Below are 24,775 nucleotides of genomic sequence, written 5' to 3'. Positions count from 1 at the left end.
GAGCCAATTAAATCTTGCACTCTGCTACCAGTGCATGAGCTCACTATGAGTGAAGATTTGCCCTTGAAGGGCGTATCTTTGAGTTACTTATGAGGAAGAGAGGCTTCTAGATTCCTCTTCATGGTCAAAAGTGGAAATCTGAGAAAGGACGGTGGCTCTCTCAACTGAGGAAGAGGCCTTTCTCGCAAAGGACCATGATCGCAGCAATGGCTTTAACATCTTGAGTTTGGCTGGGAAATTCCACCCGGTCGGGCCCATCACAACCATCCTCTCCCAGAAGGACTGGATAGAGGAGTCAAAAGAGGGGTCCGCCATCCAAGCATTGTTGAACCTAAAAGAGGGGGGGGGGGGGGGGGGGGGGGGACAACCCTATTGAGGACTTTGCCTGTGGCATTGCTGTATAACTGAAGCCAGTAATTATTGGCTAAGCAGCGGTCAAGCTTGGAGAGGACGGGGGGCTGTCTGCCATTTGACCAAGTGAAGGTCTTCCTAGATAGGGTAACCTCGTCAAGATCCCAACTGCCAATAAAGTCTGCAAATAGCCTCATGGAGGTAGTGATTCTCCAGGAGGGCGGGGATTTCTTGTGGCAGAAGCGGGTAACATTGAAATCTCTCGCAAGCATCAAAGGAATGGGCCACCTCTGACAAGTCCTCTCAAGGTCATACCAGAAGAGATGTCTCTCATGGTGTCTAGTAGGACCATACACACCTACAAGGCACCAAATGTTCCCCGATCCTTTGTCTCTCAATTTGATTCCGAGGGAGTAAGTGCCACAGCAACGATCAGTTACCTCAATGGTAGTAGTGTCCCACATAATTAGAATGCCACCAGCCGATCCAATTGCATCCACAGAAATTCATCTAGGCTCCTTTTGAGGCCACAACTTGCAAATATATCCAAGGGGCAGAGAAGTCGCCTTGGTTTCTTGAAGAATGGCAACAGTTGCCTCGGTAGAGGCAAGGAGGTCCCGAATTGCGGCACGATGACGCACGGATCCAATTCCTTTAACATTCCAAGAGATAATGATCATTGATCACTAGTTCCACTATATGTGCCCAGGTTTTTGGGTCGAATTTTTGTTGTTCTATCTGAAGCATCCTGGAGAAGCTGTCTTGGCTGACCTCTATTCCGCCGCTGGTAGGTGGCAAGGGGAGGAGGAATTTCTGGGTGGGAATATCTTAGAGGAGGTGGAGGGGGAGAGTTCATTATTTGAGGGGTGGTTTGAGGGGTGTGAGGACTGTGGGGTGTGGTTATAGGGAGGCCTACGGAGCTTTTAATTGGGGGGGGGGGGGGGGGGGTGATTATTTCGGGGGGTAAAGTGGGAAAGTGAATGGCAGCTGTAGGTATCTGGGGGGTGGAATAAATTCTATCAGGGATAGTGTCTATGGTGGGTGGGTGGGTGGTATGGTAGGCTGGAGGGGGGGACAACCAAGGAGGCAGCTGGAATAGAATCATCACCAATTGTAAGGCTGGTTGGTTTAGGACGCATCTTCAGGGGAGAAGAGGCCGGGAGGGAATGAGGGAGTGTGATTATTTCGGGAAGGCTGGTTGGTTCAGGACGCATCTTCAGGGGAGAGGAGGCTGGGGTTGCTGCTCTCAATGTGTGGGCAGGTTGTAGAGAATCTCTGGATTTAGTTGTAGGACTTGAAGTCACATTACTGAAATATTGCATATTTGCCAACTCAATTTGGATCCAAAATCGGGCATTATCCACCATAATACATCGGAAGTAGCGTCCTTCGCAAGGATGGATAGGATTGATGAGGATCCGGGCCTCATTAAGACGATGCCAGTGCTCAGTAAGGGGTCTAGAGCTATGTCGCCAAACTCCGAGATGATGCTCGTGAAGACCTCGTTGTGCCATATTTCCGTAGGGAGGCCGGTGACTGTAGCCCATTGCCCAAATTGACTAGACGGAGTCAAGGAGAGCCATTCTAATATCCCAATGATGCGCAAGGGGGTGTGGGGTGTGAGAGCAAGGGCCGCAGAAGACTCTTGCTAGGTTTCAAAGTGAACAAGCCAGGAATGGGGGTTGAGGTAGGAAATTCTGGGTGTGTAGGGAGGTGAAGCTCATCTGTCAGCCATTGAAGTATGCTTGACTTGACGATACTGGAGAAGGTGTGGACTAGGATAGAGCGGGTCAGAGATTGTCGCCCTTTATGCAACAAGTTTGGAGGGATTTGGATGGTTTTGGATTTTTCTGAAGGAAGGTGTGTAGGAGCATGTTGTTCTGAAAAGAGGTTTTGAATGGCTGGGTTAGGGGGGTTAGGTAATTTCGAGGGAAGGGGAAGCTGTGTGGGCTCAGCAACCTACTCCCTGATCCTCAATGGTTCGGTATGCGGTTATTTTAAAGGCACGAGGGGAATAAGACAAGGTGACCCTCTATCCCCACTTTTATTCAACATAGTAGCAGAATTTCTCTCAGCCATGTTCTATTCGGCGGTTGACCTTGGATGGCTCTCCCCAACCAGTTCTCAACAGGCCTTCAATATACCGATTTTGCAATATGCGGATGATACCATAATTTTTGGCACCGGTGATATGGATACTGCTAGGAGGATAAAAGCAGTATTAGGGCTCTTTGAAATTGCATCAGGTCAGAAAGTTAATTGGAGGAAGACCTCTCTCATTGGTTTTAATGTGAGCCCAGATGACCTTGAAGAGATGGCAAATCTATTTGGATGCTCTACGGCTACGCTTCCAGTGAAGAATCTTGGTCTTCCTCTGTTTCATGGGTGTATTTCCCAAAATCTGTGGATCCCAGTGGCTGAAAAGATTGAATCCGGGTTAGCCAGTTGGAAGGGGCGGTTACTTAGTAAGGCAGGCAGACTCAATTCTCTTTAAATCTTGTATTGCTGGCATCCCAAACTATGCATTATCTTTTCTGCCTTGCCCATCCTCAGTTTGCAAAGCCATAGATTAAATGAAAAGGTGATTCCTATGGAGAGGATCAAGCGACTCTTTTAAATATCATTTGGTCAAATGGAATGAAGTCTGCTTACCCAAAAGATTGGGAGGACTAGGGCTTCGGAAATCAAAAGAAATGAATAAAGCCTTAATGCTTAAATGGATTTGGAAGTACAACACAAATTCCTCCAATCTTTGGAAGGATATGGTTCGCGTCAAGTTGGGCTGGAATATGCCATGGTGGATGGCTGGAGGAAACCTGAGAGGACTATCCTCAATATGGAGATCTATTTTTTTGCTTCTTCAGATTTTCTCATCAGCCTGTAGATTTTTTGTGGGTAATGGAAGATCTCTTAAATTCTGGGATGACTGGTGGACAAGACATACACCTTTACGGAACTCTTTCAGCACTCTTTTCCTTCTCTCCACTCACAAGGAAATTACAGTTGTGGATGCTTTTGAGGGAGGGAATGTGAACCTACACCCCCGAAGGGGTTTAACAGACATGGAGGCCATGGAAGCCAGCAGTCTCTTAGATGCTTTGAATAATGTCAGAATTTGGCCTTCCAATGAAGACAAACTCATTTGGTGGCCTGACAAAAGTGGGAAATTCTCAGTTGCTTCGGCATATGGATACATCAACGGTTGGGATCCGACGCAAAGGGAGCATGACATCAACTTCGTCTGGAACCTATGTGCCCCCCTAAGGTAAAAATTTTCATGTGGAGTGCCTGTCAAAGTAAAATTCTTATGGCTGATGTGCTCAGAAGAAGAGGTCACCCATCTATAGATCCACTATGCCTTTTCTGCCACAATGAAGATGAATCCACCAGTCATACTCTTCTTCAGTGCCAGTTCTCATGGACTGTGTGGACCTCTATTTTAAGCAAATTGGAGACTCAATTTTGTATTGTTGTCGACCTGATAAGCTTTTGCAAGTCGATCTTGGGATATCCCTTTCCTGGCCTCAGTAAATTGATTATCTCAGCTTGTGCTAGCTTCGTTCCATGGGGGCTTTGGAATGAACGGAATAGAAGGCAATTTGATGCTAAAAGCGAATCTGAGGCTAGAGTTGTTGATAGAGTGACAGGGCAAATATCAACCTGGTTATTGGCAAAAAAAACCCCTCCTCTTTCAAAGGCACTGACATTCGAGACAACTGGAGCAATTTGGCGAGGATGCACATTGGAGCTAAAATCCCAGTTATGCAGGAATGGACCCCTCCAGGAACTGGCTACCTAAAACTAAACTTTGATGGATCTTCTCTTGGTAATCCCGGGATCGCGGGATTTGGGGGCATCATTTCAGACTCAACTGGAAATCAATGTCTTTGCTATGCTGGTCCTTTAGGCATATCCGACTCAATGTCGGCGGAATTACATGGCCTTCTTAATGGATTGCGGGTGTTCAAAGACAAATTTAGTGGGCCTATTCACATCGAAGGAGATTCCAAGGTGGTGATTGGTTGGTGCCAGCGCAATTCTTCTCCCCCATGGAGGCATTGGGACGTATTCCGGGAGATTTTGGATATTGTATCTTCCTTTTCTTGTATTTGGTCTCACATTCCGAGATCTGCTAATTCGGCAGCAGATGGGCTTGCCAAGGAGGGAGCTTTCCTGCAATCTCTCGTTGTAAAGGATTTGCGCCCTCCGCTTTTGTAGTTTTGTAGTTTTTTCTTCCTTTCTTTTTAATAAAATTACATCTTCATAAAAAAAAAAAAAATTCAAGGGAAGGGTGGGGGGAATGGCCTCAAAGGAGTGTTTTGTCTCTGCTGGGGCTCAGGTATAGGGGAAGGCTTGGGTTGGTGCTGCTGGCTCTGGGGGCTCCCCCTCCGGAGTTTGGGCCGGAGAGAAGCTTCGGATGGCTTCTTCGAACTCCTTCTAGCCAAATCCCGAGTTTGTGGCCTCGTGAATGTAGATCTTGGCGAGCACTATTGAGTCATGCCGATGGATGACACGGCACTCTCTCTGTCCCCGAAAGGAGCTCACCGACAAGAAGAAAATCGAATCCCGTGTCCAAAGTTCACGGGTTCTGTTAGCTTTGTTTGTGACTCATTGGAACTGAAGGATTAAGCTTGAAGCGGCTTCCATCGGAATACAAATGAAGGACATCTTCGATCCCACGGCAGTGGAGATGCGAATTAGGAGCTCCTAGCGACTTTCTCCATTGTAAATTTGTTTTTTTCGTAGCTGAAACAGAAAGGTGGGTTCCTTTTCTTTCGTCGGGAGATTGTCTTTCAGCTGGCTTCGAAATCTTCCGTAGGAGATTCTGTTGGCTCGTCGGAGGGAAGATTCAGGGTTTCCGAATTTCTGGCTTGACGTTTTCCTGTTTCGGAATGTCTGTGTCTTCTCGGAAGGTCAACCTCTTTTTCGACTATCGGACGGTGATCGGAGAAGGATCTCGGCTCATTTTCGAAAAGCGGTGCACGTTAGCACATTTGAAGCTAACGGCGCACGTTACGCGTAACGTTAATTTCTCTCCGAAATCGCTCAAAATCACCTAAATCGCCTCTCACGCTAACTTCTATCATCAGTTAAATGCGGAGATGTTTTCTCTAGTTTTTTCCTTTGTGATGAAATACATATTAGTGGGCAATTTGATTTTCTGGAATGTTCGGGGAGGAGGTTCTTCTCGGAAGCGAGCAATCATCTGTCGCCTCCTATCCCAATTCAAGCCTTCTATCATTGTGCTTCAGGAAGCAAAGTGTCAGGCCTCGTACGCAAGGCTCGCTCGACATATCTAGAGTTGCTCCTCTTTATAGTGGTCGACCGTAAATGCGATTGGCCACTCTAGAGGAATCATGGTATTGTGGGATGCCTCTCTGTTCGATGCGGTTAACACCCACCATGGGAGTTACTCAGTGGGGATCCATTTTCGTGATCGCAATTCCAGCTCCCAATAGTGCCTCATTGGAGTATATGGCCCAAATTGTTATTGTGAGAGAATGAATTTCTAGAAGGAGCTCTTTGAGCTCCAACTACGGTGGCCCTTGCCTTGGATTTTTGCAGGGGATTTCAATGCAATCCGGTTATGTGATGGAAAGCAACCCACCGGCCATCCGCATCTCGTCCTCTATGAGTGGATTTGCGAATTTCATAGGCAGTGGGGAGTTGGAGGAGAATGCTTGCTTATGGATGCTGAATTTGATGCTCTGCTGAAGGATTGGTGGTCTAGCTTTCAGGCTTGGGTTAAAGCCGAATGGTCTTTCCCGATAAAGCTCAAGCCTCTCTCCTCACTCATATAGCCAATTTGGACTTGTCAGAGGAGCAAAGGTACCTAACCCAATCTGAATTCTCCACTCGTCTTTCGCTCCAAAATGAGCTGCAAAATTATTTTGAACCATGAAAGAGTTAGTTGGAAGCAAAGAGCCTGCTTCAAATGGCTGACTGATGGAGATGCGGATACTAAATTTTTCCACTTCCTCGATTTGATGAGGAGATCCAGCCAAATTACCTCTTTATGCATCAATAGCGAGATAATGTTGGACAATATCCCAATTACTAATGAGCTGCTCAAGTTTTTCACAGATTTATACACAGAAGACTTCCTTAATCGGCCCAAAATCCAGCAGCTTTAGTTTGGCCGTCTGTCCCGCACTGCTTCATCTCTTCTTGAGGTCCCCTTCTCCCAGAAGGAAATAAAAAAAAACAGTTATGGGGAATGGCTTGCGATAGAGCCCCGGTTCCTGATGGATTTAATGGAAATTTCTACCGGCAGGCTTCGCTAACCATAAAGGAGGATATTTATACGATGGTTGGTTGGTTTTTTAGAGGGGCATCTCCTTTCAGAGCATGGTGTTATGGTCCTGGGTTAAGTACCTATGTCTTCCGCTCCTAACGGGCGGGTCTTTTAGGTAATATTGGCTAGGTGCTTAACATTTGGTATCAGAGCGGGCTCCCACATTGTGAGTTCGAATCCCGGAGGGGGCGACGTAGCGGAGGGGATGACCTAAGCAAAGAGGGCGACCTAGAGGCCATATTAAAATTACTGGTAGGCCGTAGGAACTTAACCCGGGTCCGGCCAGTGTTGCTAGAGTGGGCCGCTGTAGTCGTCGGCTCGCGAAGGTGTGGTGTAATGTTATGGTCCTGGGTTAAGTACCCATGTCTTCCGCTCCTAACAGGCCGGTCTTTTGGGTAGTATTGGCTAGGTGCTCAACACATGGGTGCCTCTTTCATCTCTCTGGTTCCCAATATGAGAAATGTTGAGATCCCTAGTGACTTTCAGCCAATCAACCTGATCTCGAGCGCATACAAGATCATTGGCAGACTCCTCACGCATCGGCTCAAGACGGTTCTCCCTTTAATGACCAACCATGGTCTGAGTGTATTCTTGAAGGGCAGAAACATGTTGGACTCCACTATGGTAGCTCATGAGCTTGTCAACCATTTTTCCCGCTTGAAGAAGTTGATATTCACGCTGAAGTTGGACCTAGAAAAAGCTTTTGACTAGGTAAATTGGACTCTTTTGGATGATCTCATGTGCCACATGGGTTTTGAGGATCGATGGAGATACTGGATCAAGAGCTGTTTGTCCTTGACATCTTACTCTCTCATCTTAAATGGAACAAACTGTGGGTGCTTTAATGGCTCGAGGGGGTTGAGACAGGGCAACCCTCTCTCCCTGCTTTTATTCAATATAGTGGCGGAATTTGTCTCAGCTATGTTATACTCTGCAACCTCAGAGAGGCTACTGAAATTAATCGACTCCAGTGACTTCAAAAGGAATTCTTCTATAATGGCAGAGGTGAGGTCAAGATCATCTGTTCTGTTTATTCCTCTGGTAAATTCTCTATGGCTTGTTCTTATGCAGATTCAATGAGGGTTGAGTGTTTCATTTCTTGCTTAAAGACCCCTGTGATTGCATTGCATTGCATTAACCCTTTGAAGGAAAAGGCTGTCTTGTGGAAAGTAAAAGGAAAAGCTTCCTAAATGAAACCTGCTTGACCATAGAGGTTTTAGACCTCAATCATCAGCTGCAGATTTTGTGATGCTGAAGAGTAAACCATTGACCATATTATGCTCAATTGGCACTTTGCATGTGAGATATGGTGCTTCTAAATTTTAGATTTGGGATCTTCCTTTTCTTTCCCTTGAGGATTGCTGACTGGTTGACAGAAATCTCCTCTTTTCCTCTCCCTTATCTGGTACTGCTGTTCCCTGGTCCATATGGTTGGAGAGAAACAGCATGGTTTTCTCACGAAAAAAATAGAAAGATTAAAACTGCGACATCTTTTCGCATGAATTGGAAAAACATTGCTCTGTCAGTGCTGAAAAACTTGACACCTCCCTTTGGCTTTTTCAAGCTTAACTTTGATAGGTGCTCAAAGGAAAACCCTGGTATCGGAGTGGTAGTGGGAACCTCCAGAGACCATGAGGGTGTCTCCTGTTGGTATAGTGGATTCTACAAAAGCTGAAGTAAAGACTGTTCTTCTGGGTCTCAATTTTTATTATGAGTATCTCTCCCTCTCATTGATCATTGAAGGCACTCTTCTGTTATCATCTCTTTTGGGGCTGGTTTGGGTGATCCTCTTCATACTGCTGACCTTACAATCGCTTCCCAGAAATTATGGGATCATTTCTCTGATCATCAAATTTCTTACTGATTTGCTTGCTACAAAATGAACCTTGTGTGTGGCTTGTTGTGAACTTAGTTCTTTCTCGATTGTATTGTTTTGCGTTTTTTCTCTTCTTTGTTCAGCTTTTTCCTTTCTTTTTCTCATTTAAAAAAAAAAGACTCTGTACTTGGGTTCTTTTTTTTGAAATGGTGATTGGCTTTTATTAATCATCAAATATCGCATTGATGAATTTTTCATGGATTAGGGTTTAGAGACCCATCTCCCCTATTTATGATGTAAATAATATTCAAAACTATATTCATGTCCCTGCTCTGCCTTAAACCCTAGGAAAAATATTTTTTTGCAGGAAACGACTTTGCTAGAAAAATAACAAAATTAAATAAATGCTAAACTATAACTTCTAACACGTATAAGGCGTAAAATTTCTAAGGAAAAAAAGCAGATTTTATACACTTGGGAGTTAATTTGTAGACCAAATGAATACTTAATCTTGCTAATGGACTGAGCAATACTAAAACTAACTCTATTCTTCTTAGAAACAGTCTAATCTTTGAAGGATGGACTGACTGCCATTGTTCCAATTTCTGCAGTGCTGTATGTCCGTATTTGGCATTGGAAACATGTCGGCAATGGCGTCTGAGCACGAAAACAGTAAACTTAATGCGCAATGGAAAGATGCCGACTGTTACAATTGAGCAAGCCCAGAAAAACTATTGCAAGGTCTGTAAACAGGCTCCATCATTGTAAGCAAATCAACTTTCTTGTTTTTCCAGTTCTTCCCTCAGTCAAAACAATGCTGGGTGTTTCCGAGTCCAAATCTTTGTCCATGTTATCTGCTTTTGCTTGTGTAACAGTTAGCAAAACTATTTTGAATGCCAGTGAGCTCATTGTTGTATACAAGTTATAGTAATTCCACACTCTCTCTCTTACTTAATTTTCTAAAAAAGGATAGCCAATTTCATGCATTTATATTATGTTGATCATTTATAATTTGTCCAGGCAGTAAAAGCTGGTCTTCTCAAAATCTTATCTAAGATGGGCATCTCTTTGCTTTCTAGGTTGGTAAAGCTTGTTCTTTTTTGTTTTTGTGAAGAGTTCACTATGCAACAATTTCCCCTTATTTTACCGAGTTAATTGTTTATGACTGCTGAGTTGTGGCCACTTTCCTTTGTCAGTTACTGTGGAGCACAGATATTTGAAATTTATGGCTTAGGGAAGGAGATCATTGACCTTGCATTTTGTGGTAGTGTATCAAAAATTGGTGGGCTGACTTTTGATGAGGTAATAACTGCAATGTCAATTAACCATTTACAGTTGATATTGAAAATAAATTATGTTTAACTGTTTGATTTTTTTTTTTTTTTTTTTTAAAGATGCTGATTTTTATTAAGAGAAAGCTCAATCGAGCAATTACAAGTGGGGAAGCCTTCCCAAACAATGAGAGATTGTTGGGAAGTTTCAAATTTTGCCAATTTATCAGCCAAAGAATTGGCTGATCGAGGAACGAGGTTCCAATTACAATGAATAGATGATACAATGTCATCAATACAATCAGTGATAGGCCAGTGGCGCCAAGGGGGGGAGCTATCTTTTGAGCACCAGTTGATGATAGTCTTAGAATCTCCTTCAATAAACAACATGTCATGGAGACACTCTTTGAAGATTTGAAGGCCGAATAGAAGAGCACTCACTTCAGCAGTATTTGAATCAACAATAACCACCGGTCCTGCATAAGATCGAATAGGGTTTCCACTACTGTCTCTGAAAACACCACTAGCTCCGGCCGGCCTAGGACAACCTAAAGCACTGCCATCAAAATTGAGTTGGATGCAGTCGCAAGGGTGAGGATCCCAGGTGGCCATAATCGGGGTTCTGCACGGGTCCGCCATATGCATGATCAAGCCCCAATTTTCCTGAAGGGAAACACCCGATAGAGAGGCAAATTCCTTCCGGTATGTAACTAACTCGAGATAAGGCCCACTGCATGAGAAGACGTGTTTTCCGGGGTGCTAACCTTAGAGTTGAATCTCCAGTTATTGCGCTCGAGCCATAGGCACCATGGAACATGCGCAAGGCATGCCAAGAGAATTAGTTTGCCCAACCTAGGAAGGCAGATCCCCATAACCATCTCATAGGTTCCAAAGAGGTCTTGATGTAGCCCCATTTGGAGTCCGATCTTCTGGAGGATTTTCATCTAGACTTGCCAAGAGAAATCACAATGTAATAGAACATGCTGGACTGTCTCATCGCTTGTACCACAGAGGGGACAAGTACGATCGGGGGCTATGTAGCCTCTGCTATGGAGGTTGTCAAAGGTGAAGATTTGTTCCCTTATGGTCGTCCACACGAAAATTTTGATTTTATTAGGCGCTGAGAGTTTCCATGCCAAGTTTGCCTTGTGCTCCTGCATGTTGTAATCTTGCTTTCTGATATGAGAGTAGGTGGATGCAACTGTGAATCGGCCATTAATACTGGGCTTCTATGCCAGTTTATCAACTGCATGCTCACGGATAGTAATGTTGTTGAGTCTAGAGAGGAGAAAACGTTAGACTCCATGAACAGTCTCTCCAAGAATCTGCCATTGAGCAGGAGAGGTCCCTTGCCACCCTAGAGAGCCCCGAAAAATCCTCAAAGAGGGGGCAGGGGCCGCACCATTCATCCAACCAAAAGAGAAGGGTCCTTCCATTGCCTGTGTGAAAGGAAGTTACATATCTGAATATTGGGAGGAGCTTTTGAATTGATTTCCATTTCAGGGATAGGAGGCGAGTAATGCCATCCTCCCTCCACCAGTCACCCGAAGGTTGAAGATAGAACCTGACCATATTTCTCCATAGTTGTTATGCTTGATGTTGAAATTCCAAATCCATTTAAGCATAAGGGCATTGTTCATCTCCTTCGTAGGTCGGATGCCTAAACCACCCCGATTGTGGGGCATGTGAATATCCTTCCAACTCACCAAATGATATTTGAAGGTGTCCTCTAATCCTCTCCAGAGAAAACGCCGACGGATGGCGTCAATCCTGTAGCAAACGGAGGTTGGCCAGTGCATGAAGGATAATAAATAGTTTGGCAATCCTGCCAAACAAGACTTGAGGAGAGTGAGTCGCCCTGCAGTAGATAAAAACTTTCCCCTCCAAGTAGTTAGTCTCTTTTCAAATTTCTCAATAAGGGGGGACAAAAGCGTCGTTGAAGGTCGAGAGTCAAAGAGTGGGCGTCCTAGATATGTAACTGACAAATTTCCCACTTGAGCACCCCAAATAATCTACCATACCCTGAAGCAGAAATGAGTTGATATGATAGCCTAGGAGTGTGGTTTTCTTCCAGTTAATGTTTCGACCAGAAGCCAATTCAAATAGTGCCAATACAACACGCAATTTTCGAATCTTATCCATAGTACCAACCCCAAAACAAATGGTATCGTCTGCAAACTGAAGAATCAGGACATCAAAGGCTGCACAGTCCGTCGTGGGGAGGAGCCATCCCAAGTTCTTGGTCGAATAGATCAATGAGGATAGATATACCACTACCACATTGAAGAGCAAAGGGGAAAGGGGGTCTCCCTGCCTAATTCCCCTAGATCCCTTAAAATACCCGCAGGCCGTTACGTTGAGAAGAACGGAGTAGCTCGCATAGGAGATGCAACTTTGAATCCAGAAGCGTCATTTTTCCCCGAATCCCATCTTCCCTAGGAGAGTGTCCAAAAGCTTCCAATTAACTTTGTCAAAGGCTTTCTCAAAATCAAGCTTTAGGATGAATCTGGGGAGCTTTAAAGCCTTAAAATGGTGGATGAGCTCGTGACATGCCATGGCCAAATCTAATATATTCCTTCCCTTGATAAAAGCACTCTAGCCATGATGAACGGCAATAGGGAGAACCACCTTGAGGCGATTGGCAAGGAGGCGTGCAAGCACATTGTAAGCACTGGTGATGAGAGTGATCGGCCGGAAGTTAGATGGAAGTTTGCCCCTTCTTTTTTAGGGATAAGGGCAATAAACGAAACTCCGATGCTCCTAAATCTGATGCCATGCTAATAGAACGAGTGAACCATGCAGGCAATGTCGTCTCTGGTGAAGGGCCAGCATCAGCGATAGAATTCCCCGTTAAAACCATCCGGGCCTAGAGCGCGATCCAGAGGAAGACCCAGTGCTGCTTTTTCAATTTCCCTTCTGGAGAAAGAGAGCTCGATGAGACTAGCTACAACTGAAGGAAGAGCCTGGAAATGAACCCTTTCGAAGAAAGGGTGGATTGGTTGGCAATCATAATATAAATCTACAAAAGAGTTCACCAGTGAGTCTAAATTAAGGGATCGATCCAAGGTAATCTCACCATTGATGCTGAGCGTAGTGAGGCAGTTGGCTCTTCTCCGTGCAGAGGCGACTGCATGGAAGAATTTAGTATTGGTATCTCCATGGGCGAGCCACTTAAATCTTGCACGCTTCTTCCCGTGCACGAGCTCACTTTGAGTAAAGGACTACATTTGCCCTTGGAGGGCATATCTTTGGTTTGTTTCCGAGGAAGAGAGGCTTCTAGATTCTTCCTTAGAGTCAAGAGTGGCAATTTGAGAAAGGACGGAGGCTCTCTCGACTGAGGAAGATGCTTTTCTCGCAGAGGCCCAGGATTGCAGCAACGGCTTTAGCATGCAGATATCGAATCGAACCGAGCCGGAACTGAGCTGCTCGCGAACCGGGTTGGTTTGATGCCACCCCTAATGGCGAGCATTGTTCAGCCACGACGATGGACGATACGGCACTCTCTTCGTCCCCAAAAGGAGATCACCGACAGGAAGAAAATTGAATTCCGTGTCCAAAGTTCACGGGTTCAATTGACTTCGTTCGTGACTCTTTGGAATAGAAGAACGAAGCTTGAAATGGCTTCCATCGGAACGTAGATGAAGGACATCTTCGATCCGATGGCAGAGGAGATGCGAATCACATGTCAAGAGCTCCTGGCGACTATCTCCACTGTAACTCTGTTCTTTCCATAACTGAAACGGAAAGGATGGTTCCTCTTCTTTCGCTGGGAGATCGTCTTCTAGTTGGCATCAAAACCTTCTGTCAGAGGTTCCGAACACTCGTCGGAGGGGAGCTCCGAGATTTTGGAGTGTCTGGAGTGACTTTTTCCTGGATCGATGGTTGCGGATCTTTTGTGTCTTCTCGGCAAGACGTCGTCTTTCCGTCGATCGGAGTCGTAGAAGGTGGTTGTGTCCATGCCAGAAGTCTGTTGTCGTGGGTTCCGGTCACTGACCGTGGGGATAGTGACCGGAGAAAGGTCCCGGCTCTTCTTAAATAGCAGCGCATGTTAGCACATTCGAAATCGTTAGGCTCTCGGCGCACATTACGACTGTTACCTGTTTGACTTTGATCTATACACATGATAATTTTAAAATTTAAGTTTTTGCTAGGTTTAATCAAATATATCTATCATTTATGAAAATTGAGGATTTTAGAAGATGAATCTTGGTATGGTCCTTAGTGCCTCTGGTTTTTTGTCATTTACTGAGTTTTATTTCATGCTTCTGTCGTCTGTATTCCACTGACTTGAGAAAACTTTAAAATGCAGTAGGACTAAACAATCATGGAGAAAACAAACAGAACTTTGGTCATGTGTCTCGGCCTACTCAATAGGGCTGAGCTAAAGTGATGAAGCAACTTTTGTTACACTATGTTCTGCTACTGATATACCTAGTTTTTAGTTTTGACTGGTAGTTAATTGCAAAATTAGGATGGCTCATCATTATTGTGCTTTCATATACAAGAAATACCTTTTTGGTATCCATGTTCCTCATGAACAGTCCTTTTCTTTTATTGCAGTTGGCTAGGGAAACCTTGTCTTTTTGGGTCAAGGCTTTCTCAGAAGACACAGCTAAGAGACTGGTAAACTTTGGTTTTATACAATTCAGACCAGGAGGTAGCGTATTTTTTTTTAGTGAATATGTTTGAGATGTTACTGTTCTTATTATTATTTACAGCAAGGCTTTATTATCAAGAGTCACTTTTGCAGCTCAATTTCAACAGAATTTTTATTTAAGATTTTCCACTTCTGGTTTCTATGTTTCTATGCTTGGAAAGTCTGTCAAGTTATTTTGGGAACTTACAGTATAGTCAACTTCTGAAACTTTTTATTAGAAAAATTAGTCATATGCAACTACTCATGTAGACTGAAATACCATAACATTTAGAGAAACCTGGTCCTTTTTTTTTTTTTTTTTTTTGAAGTGATAGTTTATTAAGCAAAGAGAACAAACAAACAAACTAGGGAGGCACACTCCTTACAACAAAGATTGGAAGGAGGTTCCCTGCTTAGCAAAGGCGTCAACCACAAAATTAGCAGATCTGGGACCATGGGACCAAATACAGGTAATGTAGGGGATAATGTCCATGATAGAATCAAAAACATCCCAATGCTACCATGGTGGGGTAGAGGGAGGAAAACCATCCACTAATCACCGTGGAATCTCCCTCGATGTGGAGATGACCAGAGAGATGATCCCTGAAAATGGTGAGGCCACTGAGGGTCTGGAGTTCTGCAAAGGCAGAGACAGAGATGCCCATGGGACCGGAGTAGGACATGAGCTGGTTGCCACAGGAGTACCGAAACACGCCACCAAATCCCGCCATGCCAGGATTGCCAAAGGAGCTGGTGTGGGCTGTTTTTCTGGTTCAGTGTTTGGGGTGTTTGGTGAGAGATCTAATAGACTATTTCGGAATGCTCGCCTACCCAATCCTGCACTGGTGCCGTTGCTGCATTGGGTGATCTTACATTCTCTGGGTCCTTGTAATTGAAAACTGAGAAGTAGAAAACCAGTTTCCCTGTCCAGAGCTCCCTTGTTCGGTGGCTGAGGTTTTGATCATCTGTCACTTGGTCAAATCGAAATCCGGGCATAATTGAAAGCAAGAACAGTGTGTGGTGATTGCAAATTCCAAAGAAGTGGAAAATGCTTATTTGATCTTCTATTAGGGGCCCCAACTGGGGTAGTTCAATTGGAGATCAGTTTCTCCACTCTCTAAATATATTGGATAAAAGTATATACCAATTATCAGAGGTTGAAGGACGTTATTGTGCCTGTTTTTTTTTATTTTATTCCAGAAGTGATAGAGATGATATGTATATTATGTGGATGCCTCGTATATTTCTTTTTGTCAGACGCATGGACCTTATTCTTCCAAATAAAATATTATTCTCAATGTTTTCACTGAAACAGTGATCTTGTTTGATTAATTAGAGGAAATTTTAGTCTTAAGATGAAGTGTGAGCAGTAAAGGCTTTAGGGTTAGCAAAAAGAAGAGTGAGAAATTAAATTTTTGCTATTTAATGTGTTAAGGAATAGTCCCACATGGATAAGTGAGTACAAAAATCTTGAGTTTATTAGTTGGGAAAGAGGTTTCCTAAATTGGCTAGTCATTTGGGATGGGCCTTGGACCCAACTTTACATGGTATCAAAGCAGGTACTCATATGTGGGCCTACACTTAAACTATCCACTTGTAGAGCCACAAAAGAGGACCTACACCTAAACTATCCACTTGTAGAGCCACAAAAAAGGGCCTTCACTAAAATTATCCACTTTTAGAACCACAAAAGAGGGCCTACACCTAAACTATCCACTTGTAGAGTCACAAAAAATGACCTACATGTGAGGGGGAGTGTTAAGGAATAGTCCCACATAGATTAGTGAGTATAAAGATCTTAAGTTTATTAGTTAGGAAAGAGGTTTCCGAAATTGGCTAGTCATTTTGGGATGGGCCGTGGACCCAACTTTACATGTATTTAACCTAAACATTGGAGGTTCTCAAGAGTAAAACACATCTCTACTTGCACTAATGTTTTGGATTCAAAGTCAAAAGACACAAACATATACCTACTTTGTTGCACAGAGTTAAAATTAAAAGTAGCCTTATTGACCTGAATCACTGGAAATGCACATGTTAGATCTATTCAATTTCTGTGAATTTTTGTTAGAGTGAACAAAAATTAATGATCTAACAAATCTTGGACTCTGTTCCTGTGTAACTGCAATCCATTCTTGTTTTAGATTTATTGCTACTTAACCTGTGTCATACTTCAATAAAATACCTTCTACTATGATGTTTTCTCTTCTGAACATGTTCACTGTTTGAAATTAATGCCAAGAGGAAATAACCAAAATAAATGCCATCTGTTGATATCATACTTCAATAAAATGCCTTCTACTATGATGTTTTCTCTTCTGAACATGCTCACTATTTGAAATTAATGCCAAGAGGAAATAACTAAAATTAATGCCATCTGTTGATACAGTTATACTTGCTTGACCTGTACAATCTATGAACCAGTCTCTTATATTTTTTCCTTTCCCAATAATGAAGGAGAATATCATGGAAATAACCCAGAGATGTCGAAACTACTTCATAAAGCAGTTCGCCAAAAGAGTGAAAATGCATATTCAATTTATCAGCAGCACCTTGCAAACCGTCCTGTCAATGTGAGATTTCTTTTCTTTTTTTCCTGAAATTGATTCGATGCACTTCTGGAGAGCATGAAGGTTTGTTCTAATATTTATCTTTGAAAAGTCATTATACTTACAGCAATTGTCATCTTCAACTTAAGATTTATAATAGTGCTATTATCTCCATTTTTTATTTAGTTTATTTTGAAGTATTTCCTAACAACATTCTTTGTATAGGTGCTTCGAGATCTTCTTGAGTTTAAAAGTGATCGTGGTCCTATACCAGTTGGGAGGGTTGAGTCTGCAGCTTCTATTGTTCAGCGGTTCTGCACTGGTGGAATGTCGCTTGGTGCAATTTCCAGAGAGACTCATGAAGCAATTGCAATTGCGATGAATAGATTAGGTGGAAAGTCAAACTCTGGTGAAGGTGGTGAGGTAGTATACAATTTGTATCTGCTTGAAACCTAAATTTGTACATTTTGTTATTTCTCTTCATATGGTAATTTGCACCATTTGAACATAGATCCAAAGAAAGAAAAGTCCAGTAATTCATAACTTTTCTTCATCAGGACCCTATCCGGTGGAGTCCACTTTCAGATGTTGTTGATGGGTACTCTTCGACACTCCCACACCTGAAAGGTCTTCAGAATGGTGACACTGCAACTAGTGCTATCAAGCAGGTTTTGACTCTCAACCATTTCCATTTTCCCTTAAATTTTAGATTGTGTACTTCCATTCTTATCTCTTTAGCTGCTCGGGCTGGTGTGGAACAGTAAAATAAGTACCATTTTCCATTTAATGGAGCGTACTTAAAATCTTTAAACCCTTGAAACTATTTTGTGAACTTCATGAAAGATTTTATTTTAGGTTTTGCCTTCTACATTTAAACTCCATTTCTTTATCTTGTGTAGGTTGCTTCTGGACGCTTTGGTGTGACACCAACTTTCTTGGTGAATGCTGCTCAATTAGAAATTAAAATAGCTCAAGGTGCAAAGCCAGGGGAAGGCGGGCAGCTGCCTGGAAAGAAAGTTAGTGCTTACATAGCACGACTAAGAAATTCAAAGCCTGGAGTTCCCCTTATATCACCACCTCCCCACCATGATATTTATTCCATTGAGGATCTAGCTCAATTAATTTTTGACCTTCACCAGGTCGAGTGCCCTTCTTGGCTCAAGCTCATCAGTATGCAAAAATTTTAATGCTCTACCATTTAGCAAAGTGCCATTTATCGCTTACTTTTTTTAAAAGAATGTTAATGTCTACTATTATCTTTTTGCTACATCAGTGTTGGCCGGTATGGCACTGTTACTGACTTTAGATTCTACAGGTCAACCCTAAAGCCAAGGTATCTGTAAAGCTTGTGGCAGAAGCTGGCATTGGTACTGTTGCATCTGGTGTTGCAAAGGGCAATGCAGATATAATACAGGTCTCTCCTAACTTGGATCTGCTAGCGACTTACTAGCTCTGTAAATATGATATTTCCTTTTAAGACATGGATGTGATGGGCTTTGTAAAATAATGAAATGAAGAAGATAAAAGAAGAAGAAGAAAAAAGAGAGGCAGAAAGTTGAGGGAGAAAGGCTGAGAGAGTGCAGCATTCTCGTTGGGGGAGAATCCTAACTTGTTTTATTAAGTCACTTTAGTAAGACATTACAAATGACAAATATGCCCTTCATGATTGGCATGCCTGCAACAAATCATGAGTGACCATGACAGCTGAGATGATCCATCAATTCATGAGTGACCATGGCTGAATCCAAAATATTTCTTCCTTGAATAAAAGCAGATTGACCTGGGTGAACCAGAATTGGCAAGGCTACTTTGAGGAAGTCGGCAAGGATCCTTGCAATGATTTTGTAGGAGTTGGATGTAAGACTGGTCGGCCGGTAATCCCTAGGGTGCTAGGAGATTTGCTTTTTTGGGATTAAAGCGATGAAAGAGGCTCCCATGCTTTGATATGATAGCCCATGGGAGTAGAAAGAATGAACCATCTCCGATATATCCCCTTTAATAATAGGCCAGCAGTGCTTAAAAACTCGCCATTGAACCTGTCCAGACTAGGAGTACGATCAGAGGCAAGACCCAAAGTGGCAAGTTCAATTTCCTTTTGAGAGAAGGGCCTATCCACATGTTTGTCCCTTCTGGCCACATGTTATAACAAGACACTTTTACCAATTCTAATGACTCAACTACTCACATATGTAATGACTAAAATACCCTTGAACTTTAACAGGGTTCTATGTTAAGTGCCCTTATAAACTGTAGCATTTGATCATTTCCTTTTGTTGATAGAATAAAAATATGTTGGACTATTGGCTTTTAAAAATAATAAAAATTGGTGAAATTCATTAAAAATGTCATCGGATATGCAAACTGATGGCACAATTCGGTGCTACCTTACCATGACTAACATTTCAGCTAGCTTGTACATTCCATAAACAAATATTTTCGTTATTGCAAAAGAGGTCTGTCATCATAAAATGTTCAAAGTGAGATCTCGCATATCTTTTCTGCTCCTTTAAATAGGCCAGTTCCAACTCTACTTCATTGGTTTCAGATATCAGGGCACGATGGTGGAACTGGAGCGAGCCCTATAAGTTCCATTAAGCATGCCGGAGGTCCTTGGGAACTTGGATTGACGGAAACTCATCAGGTTATAATTAAATTCTTTCAGTTTATTAACCACATTCATTACTGTGAGGTTTTGCTTTATTATTGCATTTTCCTTTTGCAGACACTTATTGGGAATGGCCTTCGGGAGAGGGTTATTCTTAGAGTTGATGGTGGATTCAAGAGTGGGGTTGATGTCCTTATGGCTGCAGCAATGGGGGCTGATGAGTATGGCTTTGGTTCTGTGGCTATGATAGCTACTGGGTGTGTTATGGCACGAATTTGCCACACAAATAACTGCCCAGTTGGTGTTGCCAGTCAGGTACCCGGGATCTTTAATGCTTGATCTTTTCTTTCATCTTGTGTGCACACGTGGGCATATATCTACACACAAAACTATTTGTTCCTTTTTTCTATTTCTCAAATGTATCTTCTTGTGCATTAGAGAGAAGAGCTTCGTGCCCGTTTTCCTGGGGTTCCTGGTGATCTGGTCAACTACTTTTTGTATGTGGCTGAAGAGGTGAGACATGTGGCTGTTGTGTTTTGAATTACGCTAAATTTGCATTTAGGGGCAAATGGATGCAGCATGTAGTCCAAAAGCTTGCGTGTTCCTTTTGCAATTTGATCAGGATGAACTAATCCGAGTTGGAATGAGTTTTATCCATATGACCAAAATAAAATTTTACACTTGTACAATTCCTTTTATAATGAACAATAGTTTAAGGACATTGGTGGAGGAAATATATTTACAGAAGACAGATTTAGTTTTTGAAAGTAGGTGCGGAAAGAGGCCTCTCAGAACATAAACCACTGCAAAATTGAAGTCTAAGAAAAATCACAGGCATTTTCTATTTTGAAGCCTGTGATGGTTTGAGTTAGTCTTTCTGGTTGGCTTGAGCATGGTGTCCGTTAAGTGGAGTGAGTTTCAGGAGTACTGGCTACCTGATCATTTAACTACATAAACTGGAAGCTCCTTAGTCATAACATGTGCAACATATGTGTACTAATTTGGCGTCCTGTTTTTACACTTTGGCAATTGTAATGAACTTAAGATTCCATCCAGGTACGAGGAATGCTGGCTCAACTGGGTTATGAGAAGTTAGATGACGTAATTGGACGGACAGATTTACTGAGACCAAGAAACATCTCCTTAGTGAAGACTCAACAACTTGACCTCAGCTACATTCTATCTGTGAGGGGTTTTAAGGAATTTTCTCTGAATTACATATCTTATTTATTGATTCTTGCATGCATTACCACTTTTCTTAGTATTTATTTGCTGGTTATGACTGATTTACAGAGTGTTGGGCTACCAAAGTGGAGCAGCACACAGATCAGGAAACAGCAGGTTCATAATAATGGTGCTGTCCTAGATGATGTTCTGCTTTCTGATCCTGAGGTAGTGAATTTATTCCTCGTTGAATCTGGAAAACAATTTATTGATCTGTATAATATCTGTTTGAATTTGAATTCCATGCTGGAGATGGACCTTTTTATGCATATATTTCAACTAAGTAACAAACGGATATATATTTGATGTATGTATGGTTTTGGATATGGTGCATGCTTAAACTTTCTCTGTTTTTTAATGAAATCTAATTGCTACGATCAGCTTACTGTTAATTTCACCAACTCTGTGTTGTTTATTAAGATATACTATAAGAGCAAAAGGTTTCCCAGGCATGGAAGTATTTAACACTTTGTATGTACATCAGACTTCAAAACAATCAACATAGTCAACATAGTTCCTCTAGGTTTTCTGGTTTTTACCACTAGTTCTTTTGTGAAGAATTGCAACTTCATCAGTGTTTGGTTATAGAGTCCAAATTACATATAAAGTGTTTCAGGATTGCTGCATCGTGAGGCAAAATAGTCCCAACCAATAGGTTAACAAAAAACCAGTAAGTTTTGACTCCAATAAATCTTTGCCTTAGTAATAGTTGCAATAATTTCATCTAGGGTTTTCATTAATCAAATCTACTTCAATAGGAATTAGGGTTTTGGGTGAAAATGACAATTTCATTCGAAATAATGAAAGTACAATAAGGGAAAGGGGTGAAGGGCAGTGTATAAAGTCTGCTACCTCTCTTATGAAGGCAATACTGACCTTCACTTGGTCTACCTTATGTAATAACAAAAAAGGTGCCCTTTCCAACTAGTTTCAGGGGTAATTAACTAGTAAAGAATAGGATAATAGACAGCTAGCAAGGCTACAACTTATCTCAAATGACTGAATTGCCTTCTCTGCATTGTAATTATGTTGCATTTATGAGACATCATGGATAATCTTCCTCCTTGTCCTTAATCTGTAGCAAAGTTTTAGAATCAGTTTACATTCTCCTAAATCGTTACAGCAGTACTTATAATGAAAATTTATCATTTTCAAGAAAATAAAAAGAAATAGGATTTGAAATAACTTATAAGATTGACTCTGCTGTTCGGGTTCTGCTTTTAAAATCCTTGCAGATTTCTGAAGCAATTGAGCAGGAGAAAGTGGTGAACAAAACCATAAATATTTACAATGTTGACCGTGCTGTTTGTGGTCGCATAGCTGGTGTGGTTGCAAAGAAATATGGTGACACAGGTTTTGCAGGACAGTTAAACATTATGTAAGTTTATCTATGTAAGCTTTCTATGTAAGGATATTATGAATCAAATAGGAAAAGAGCCTTGGAAGGGGGGAGGGAGGGAATTTGTAGTGGATGTGAGGTGGTGCAAAGTGTGTTCTTCAAAGTGAAGAAAACATTAACAAAAAAAATATTAGTGAAACATGGACTAAAAAGGGACTCTGACAATGGGATACCGCTTAGTTGACTTAAATTACTATTGAACTTTAACTTTTTTAAAAACATTACTATTGAACTTCTATGAATGTCCCATGTTTGCGCAATTCCCTGAAATTTGCTAGTGCCTGTCAAATTTAATTGAGTAATTTTTTTGGGGACTCAAATAATTTCTCTTGCATCTTCTGGGTGTCAGATTCATGGGGAGTGCAGGCCAATCATTTGGTTGTTTCTTGACGCCTGGAATGAACATTAGACTTGTTGGTGAAGCCAATGATTATGTGGGCAAGGTATTGATGATCTACGATGGATATTTTTTTATCTTTGACCAAGTACAACAAATTTAGCAAAAAACATTCTATTTTAGGGTATGGCAGGTGGTGAACTCGTGGTAACTCCTGTGGACAATGTGGGGTTTGTACCTGAGGAGGCAACTATAGTCGGAAATACATGCCTGTATGGAGCAACGGGTGGTCAGATTTTTGTTAGAGGAAAAGCTGGGGAGCGCTTTGCTGTGAGAAATTCTCTCGCCGAAGCTGTGGTTGAGGGAACTGGAGATCACTGTTGTGAGTACATGACTGGTGGTTGTGTTGTAGTGCTCGGGAAGTAAGTATACATTTCTCGAACTAATGTTTCCTTACAGTGCGGATGTTTGCTCATTTTAGTCAAAACCGTCTGTTCTTTGTGTCATTATTTTATGTAGAAATTGATAGGTGTTAATAGTTGATTGAAATTTTTGCTATGGCAGAGTGGGAAGAAATGTTGCTGCAGGCATGACTGGTGGGCTCACTTATATTCTTGATGAAGATGATACTCTCATACCTAAGGTATGTTGCAATGGAGCTATTAACTCTAATTTAATAATGTGCCTTGTTCTTTGTTAAATTGCTGGTATGGAGTTTTTATTTTTATTATTATTATTCAATTGGCATATTTTATTTGTTTCTTACTATTGCAATTATTACTGCTGCATTATCATTTGAATTTTAGGGGGGTTTTGTACATGTTTAGAGACGATTTGCTGCTCCAGGAGCAGCAGATCGGTGCTTCCAGCCCCTCATGGGAGACTTAATGAAACCTCCGCTGTGCAAATGAGTGACTCCCATTGACACCTCCGGGATTGGCCTGGAGCTCAAAATCCAAACTCAAAATGCTAGGCTATCACCAGTTGGCTCAGGCTATTCGAGTTTGTGTCAGTTGGTCATTGACCAACCAAGTTGGACTAGTCAGCAAACTGGTTGTGATATCAATAAATTCCTATTGGAGAATGCCACGGATTTAGATTGCACTTCAGACGAAATTGAGTCGTGTTTAACTGAGTCAATTAGTGGCTTCTTGTGTGTTCTATAGTTCAAGATAAGAGTTTCTTACTATATTACTTACATTTTAAAAATTATTCCCAAATAGTGAAAAAACAAAATATGTCCCCCAAATGCAAACTCAATGTTTTGTTATGAGTTAACTCACCACATTGCAAACAAAATGGCCAAAGTGGCAATTTTTTTTTCTTTTTAAAAAAATAGAGCAATAGTGACATCTTGATGCTGTCTTCTGTTAAAGAGTAATGAGGGAGTTCGGTGGTGTGCAGGAAGCTGCCACTATGATTAAAAAGGATGGCGGCATTCTGTATGTTGCCTCCTCTTTTAGGATGTCGATCCCAACTTTGCTGAAATCTTTTTAAAATCTTTGAAAAAGCATTCTGCTATGCTGGCAGTTGTATGTCTAAGGTAGCATATTGCCTAAAGACGTTTTATGTGTTTTTGGATAGTATAGTGGGTAATTTTCAAATACAGCTTCCTTAGATGTGCTATTTCCAAATGTGACTGTTCAGATATTTTATTTCAAAACAAAGCCAGATTCTGAATATGGCTGACAAATCTTAGTGAATTTTTCTCTTGTGCTAGTTATTGCTACTTTTTGAAATAGTGGTGATAGTATTAAAAGAAAGTAGCTCGCTATTGCTACTTACAAAGCAACACCTGAAAATTCATGTTTTTCCTGTGGAACTTGAAAATCAGGAATTTCGTAAAATAGAGAAGATAAAGATCGGGTCATCTATATTCTAGCATTACCCATTAGTTTTGTTTCAATAATTTTGGCAGCAATAGTTGGTATAAGAGCTACTGTCTAATCAACATTAATACCGAGACTAGATCTTGCAAAATCAATATAAAGAGTTTATCTCGGCTTCCAAATCTTTAAAGAGCGGCTTCGTGGCAAGCTGCTTATCAAAGGAGACTCAAAGATTGTCATCAGCTGGTATTCAAAAGATAGCTCCCCTTTTGGCGCCATTGGCCAATCACTGATTGTATTGTTGACATTGTGTCATCCATTCATTGTAATAGGAACCTCATTCCTATATCAGCCAATTCTTTGGCTGATAAATTGGAAAAATTCGGAACCTCCCAGCAATCTCTCATTGTTTGGGAAGGCTTCCCCTCTTGTAATCTGCTCATTTGAGCTTTTTTAATAAAAC

The 24,775-nt window shown here is 41.8% G+C and overlaps 1 protein-coding gene across 1 annotated transcript in view; it reads left to right on the top strand.

Annotated features, from left to right (window-relative positions):
* The window catches only part of LOC137955714 (ferredoxin-dependent glutamate synthase 1, chloroplastic/mitochondrial-like), a 100,073-nt gene that overhangs the window by 64,909 nt on the left and 10,389 nt on the right, over positions 1–24,775 (top strand). Inside the window, exons 14-31 of the mRNA XM_068802794.1 lie at positions 9,074–9,203; positions 9,483–9,541; positions 9,659–9,764; positions 14,294–14,390; positions 16,827–16,942; positions 17,144–17,341; positions 17,476–17,586; positions 17,818–18,057; positions 18,234–18,332; positions 19,464–19,559; positions 19,641–19,838; positions 19,962–20,036; positions 20,580–20,708; positions 20,817–20,915; positions 21,983–22,125; positions 22,496–22,589; positions 22,667–22,905; positions 23,048–23,126. Of these exons, the coding sequence (XP_068658895.1) occupies positions 9,074–9,203; positions 9,483–9,541; positions 9,659–9,764; positions 14,294–14,390; positions 16,827–16,942; positions 17,144–17,341; positions 17,476–17,586; positions 17,818–18,057; positions 18,234–18,332; positions 19,464–19,559; positions 19,641–19,838; positions 19,962–20,036; positions 20,580–20,708; positions 20,817–20,915; positions 21,983–22,125; positions 22,496–22,589; positions 22,667–22,905; positions 23,048–23,126 (2,308 nt within the window). The remainder of the gene's footprint in view (positions 1–9,073; positions 9,204–9,482; positions 9,542–9,658; positions 9,765–14,293; positions 14,391–16,826; positions 16,943–17,143; positions 17,342–17,475; positions 17,587–17,817; positions 18,058–18,233; positions 18,333–19,463; positions 19,560–19,640; positions 19,839–19,961; positions 20,037–20,579; positions 20,709–20,816; positions 20,916–21,982; positions 22,126–22,495; positions 22,590–22,666; positions 22,906–23,047; positions 23,127–24,775) is intronic.

The sequence above is a fragment of the Aristolochia californica genome, unplaced genomic scaffold (genome assembly GCF_029961685.1).
Source record: "Aristolochia californica isolate CCGP_79_NKW_82.1479 unplaced genomic scaffold, dmAriCali1.0.hap1 SCAF_2, whole genome shotgun sequence".
Classification (NCBI taxonomy): Eukaryota; Viridiplantae; Streptophyta; class Magnoliopsida; order Piperales; family Aristolochiaceae; genus Aristolochia; species Aristolochia californica.
Note: the sequence above shows the minus strand (reverse complement) of the source record. Positions and strands in the feature narration are given on the sequence as shown.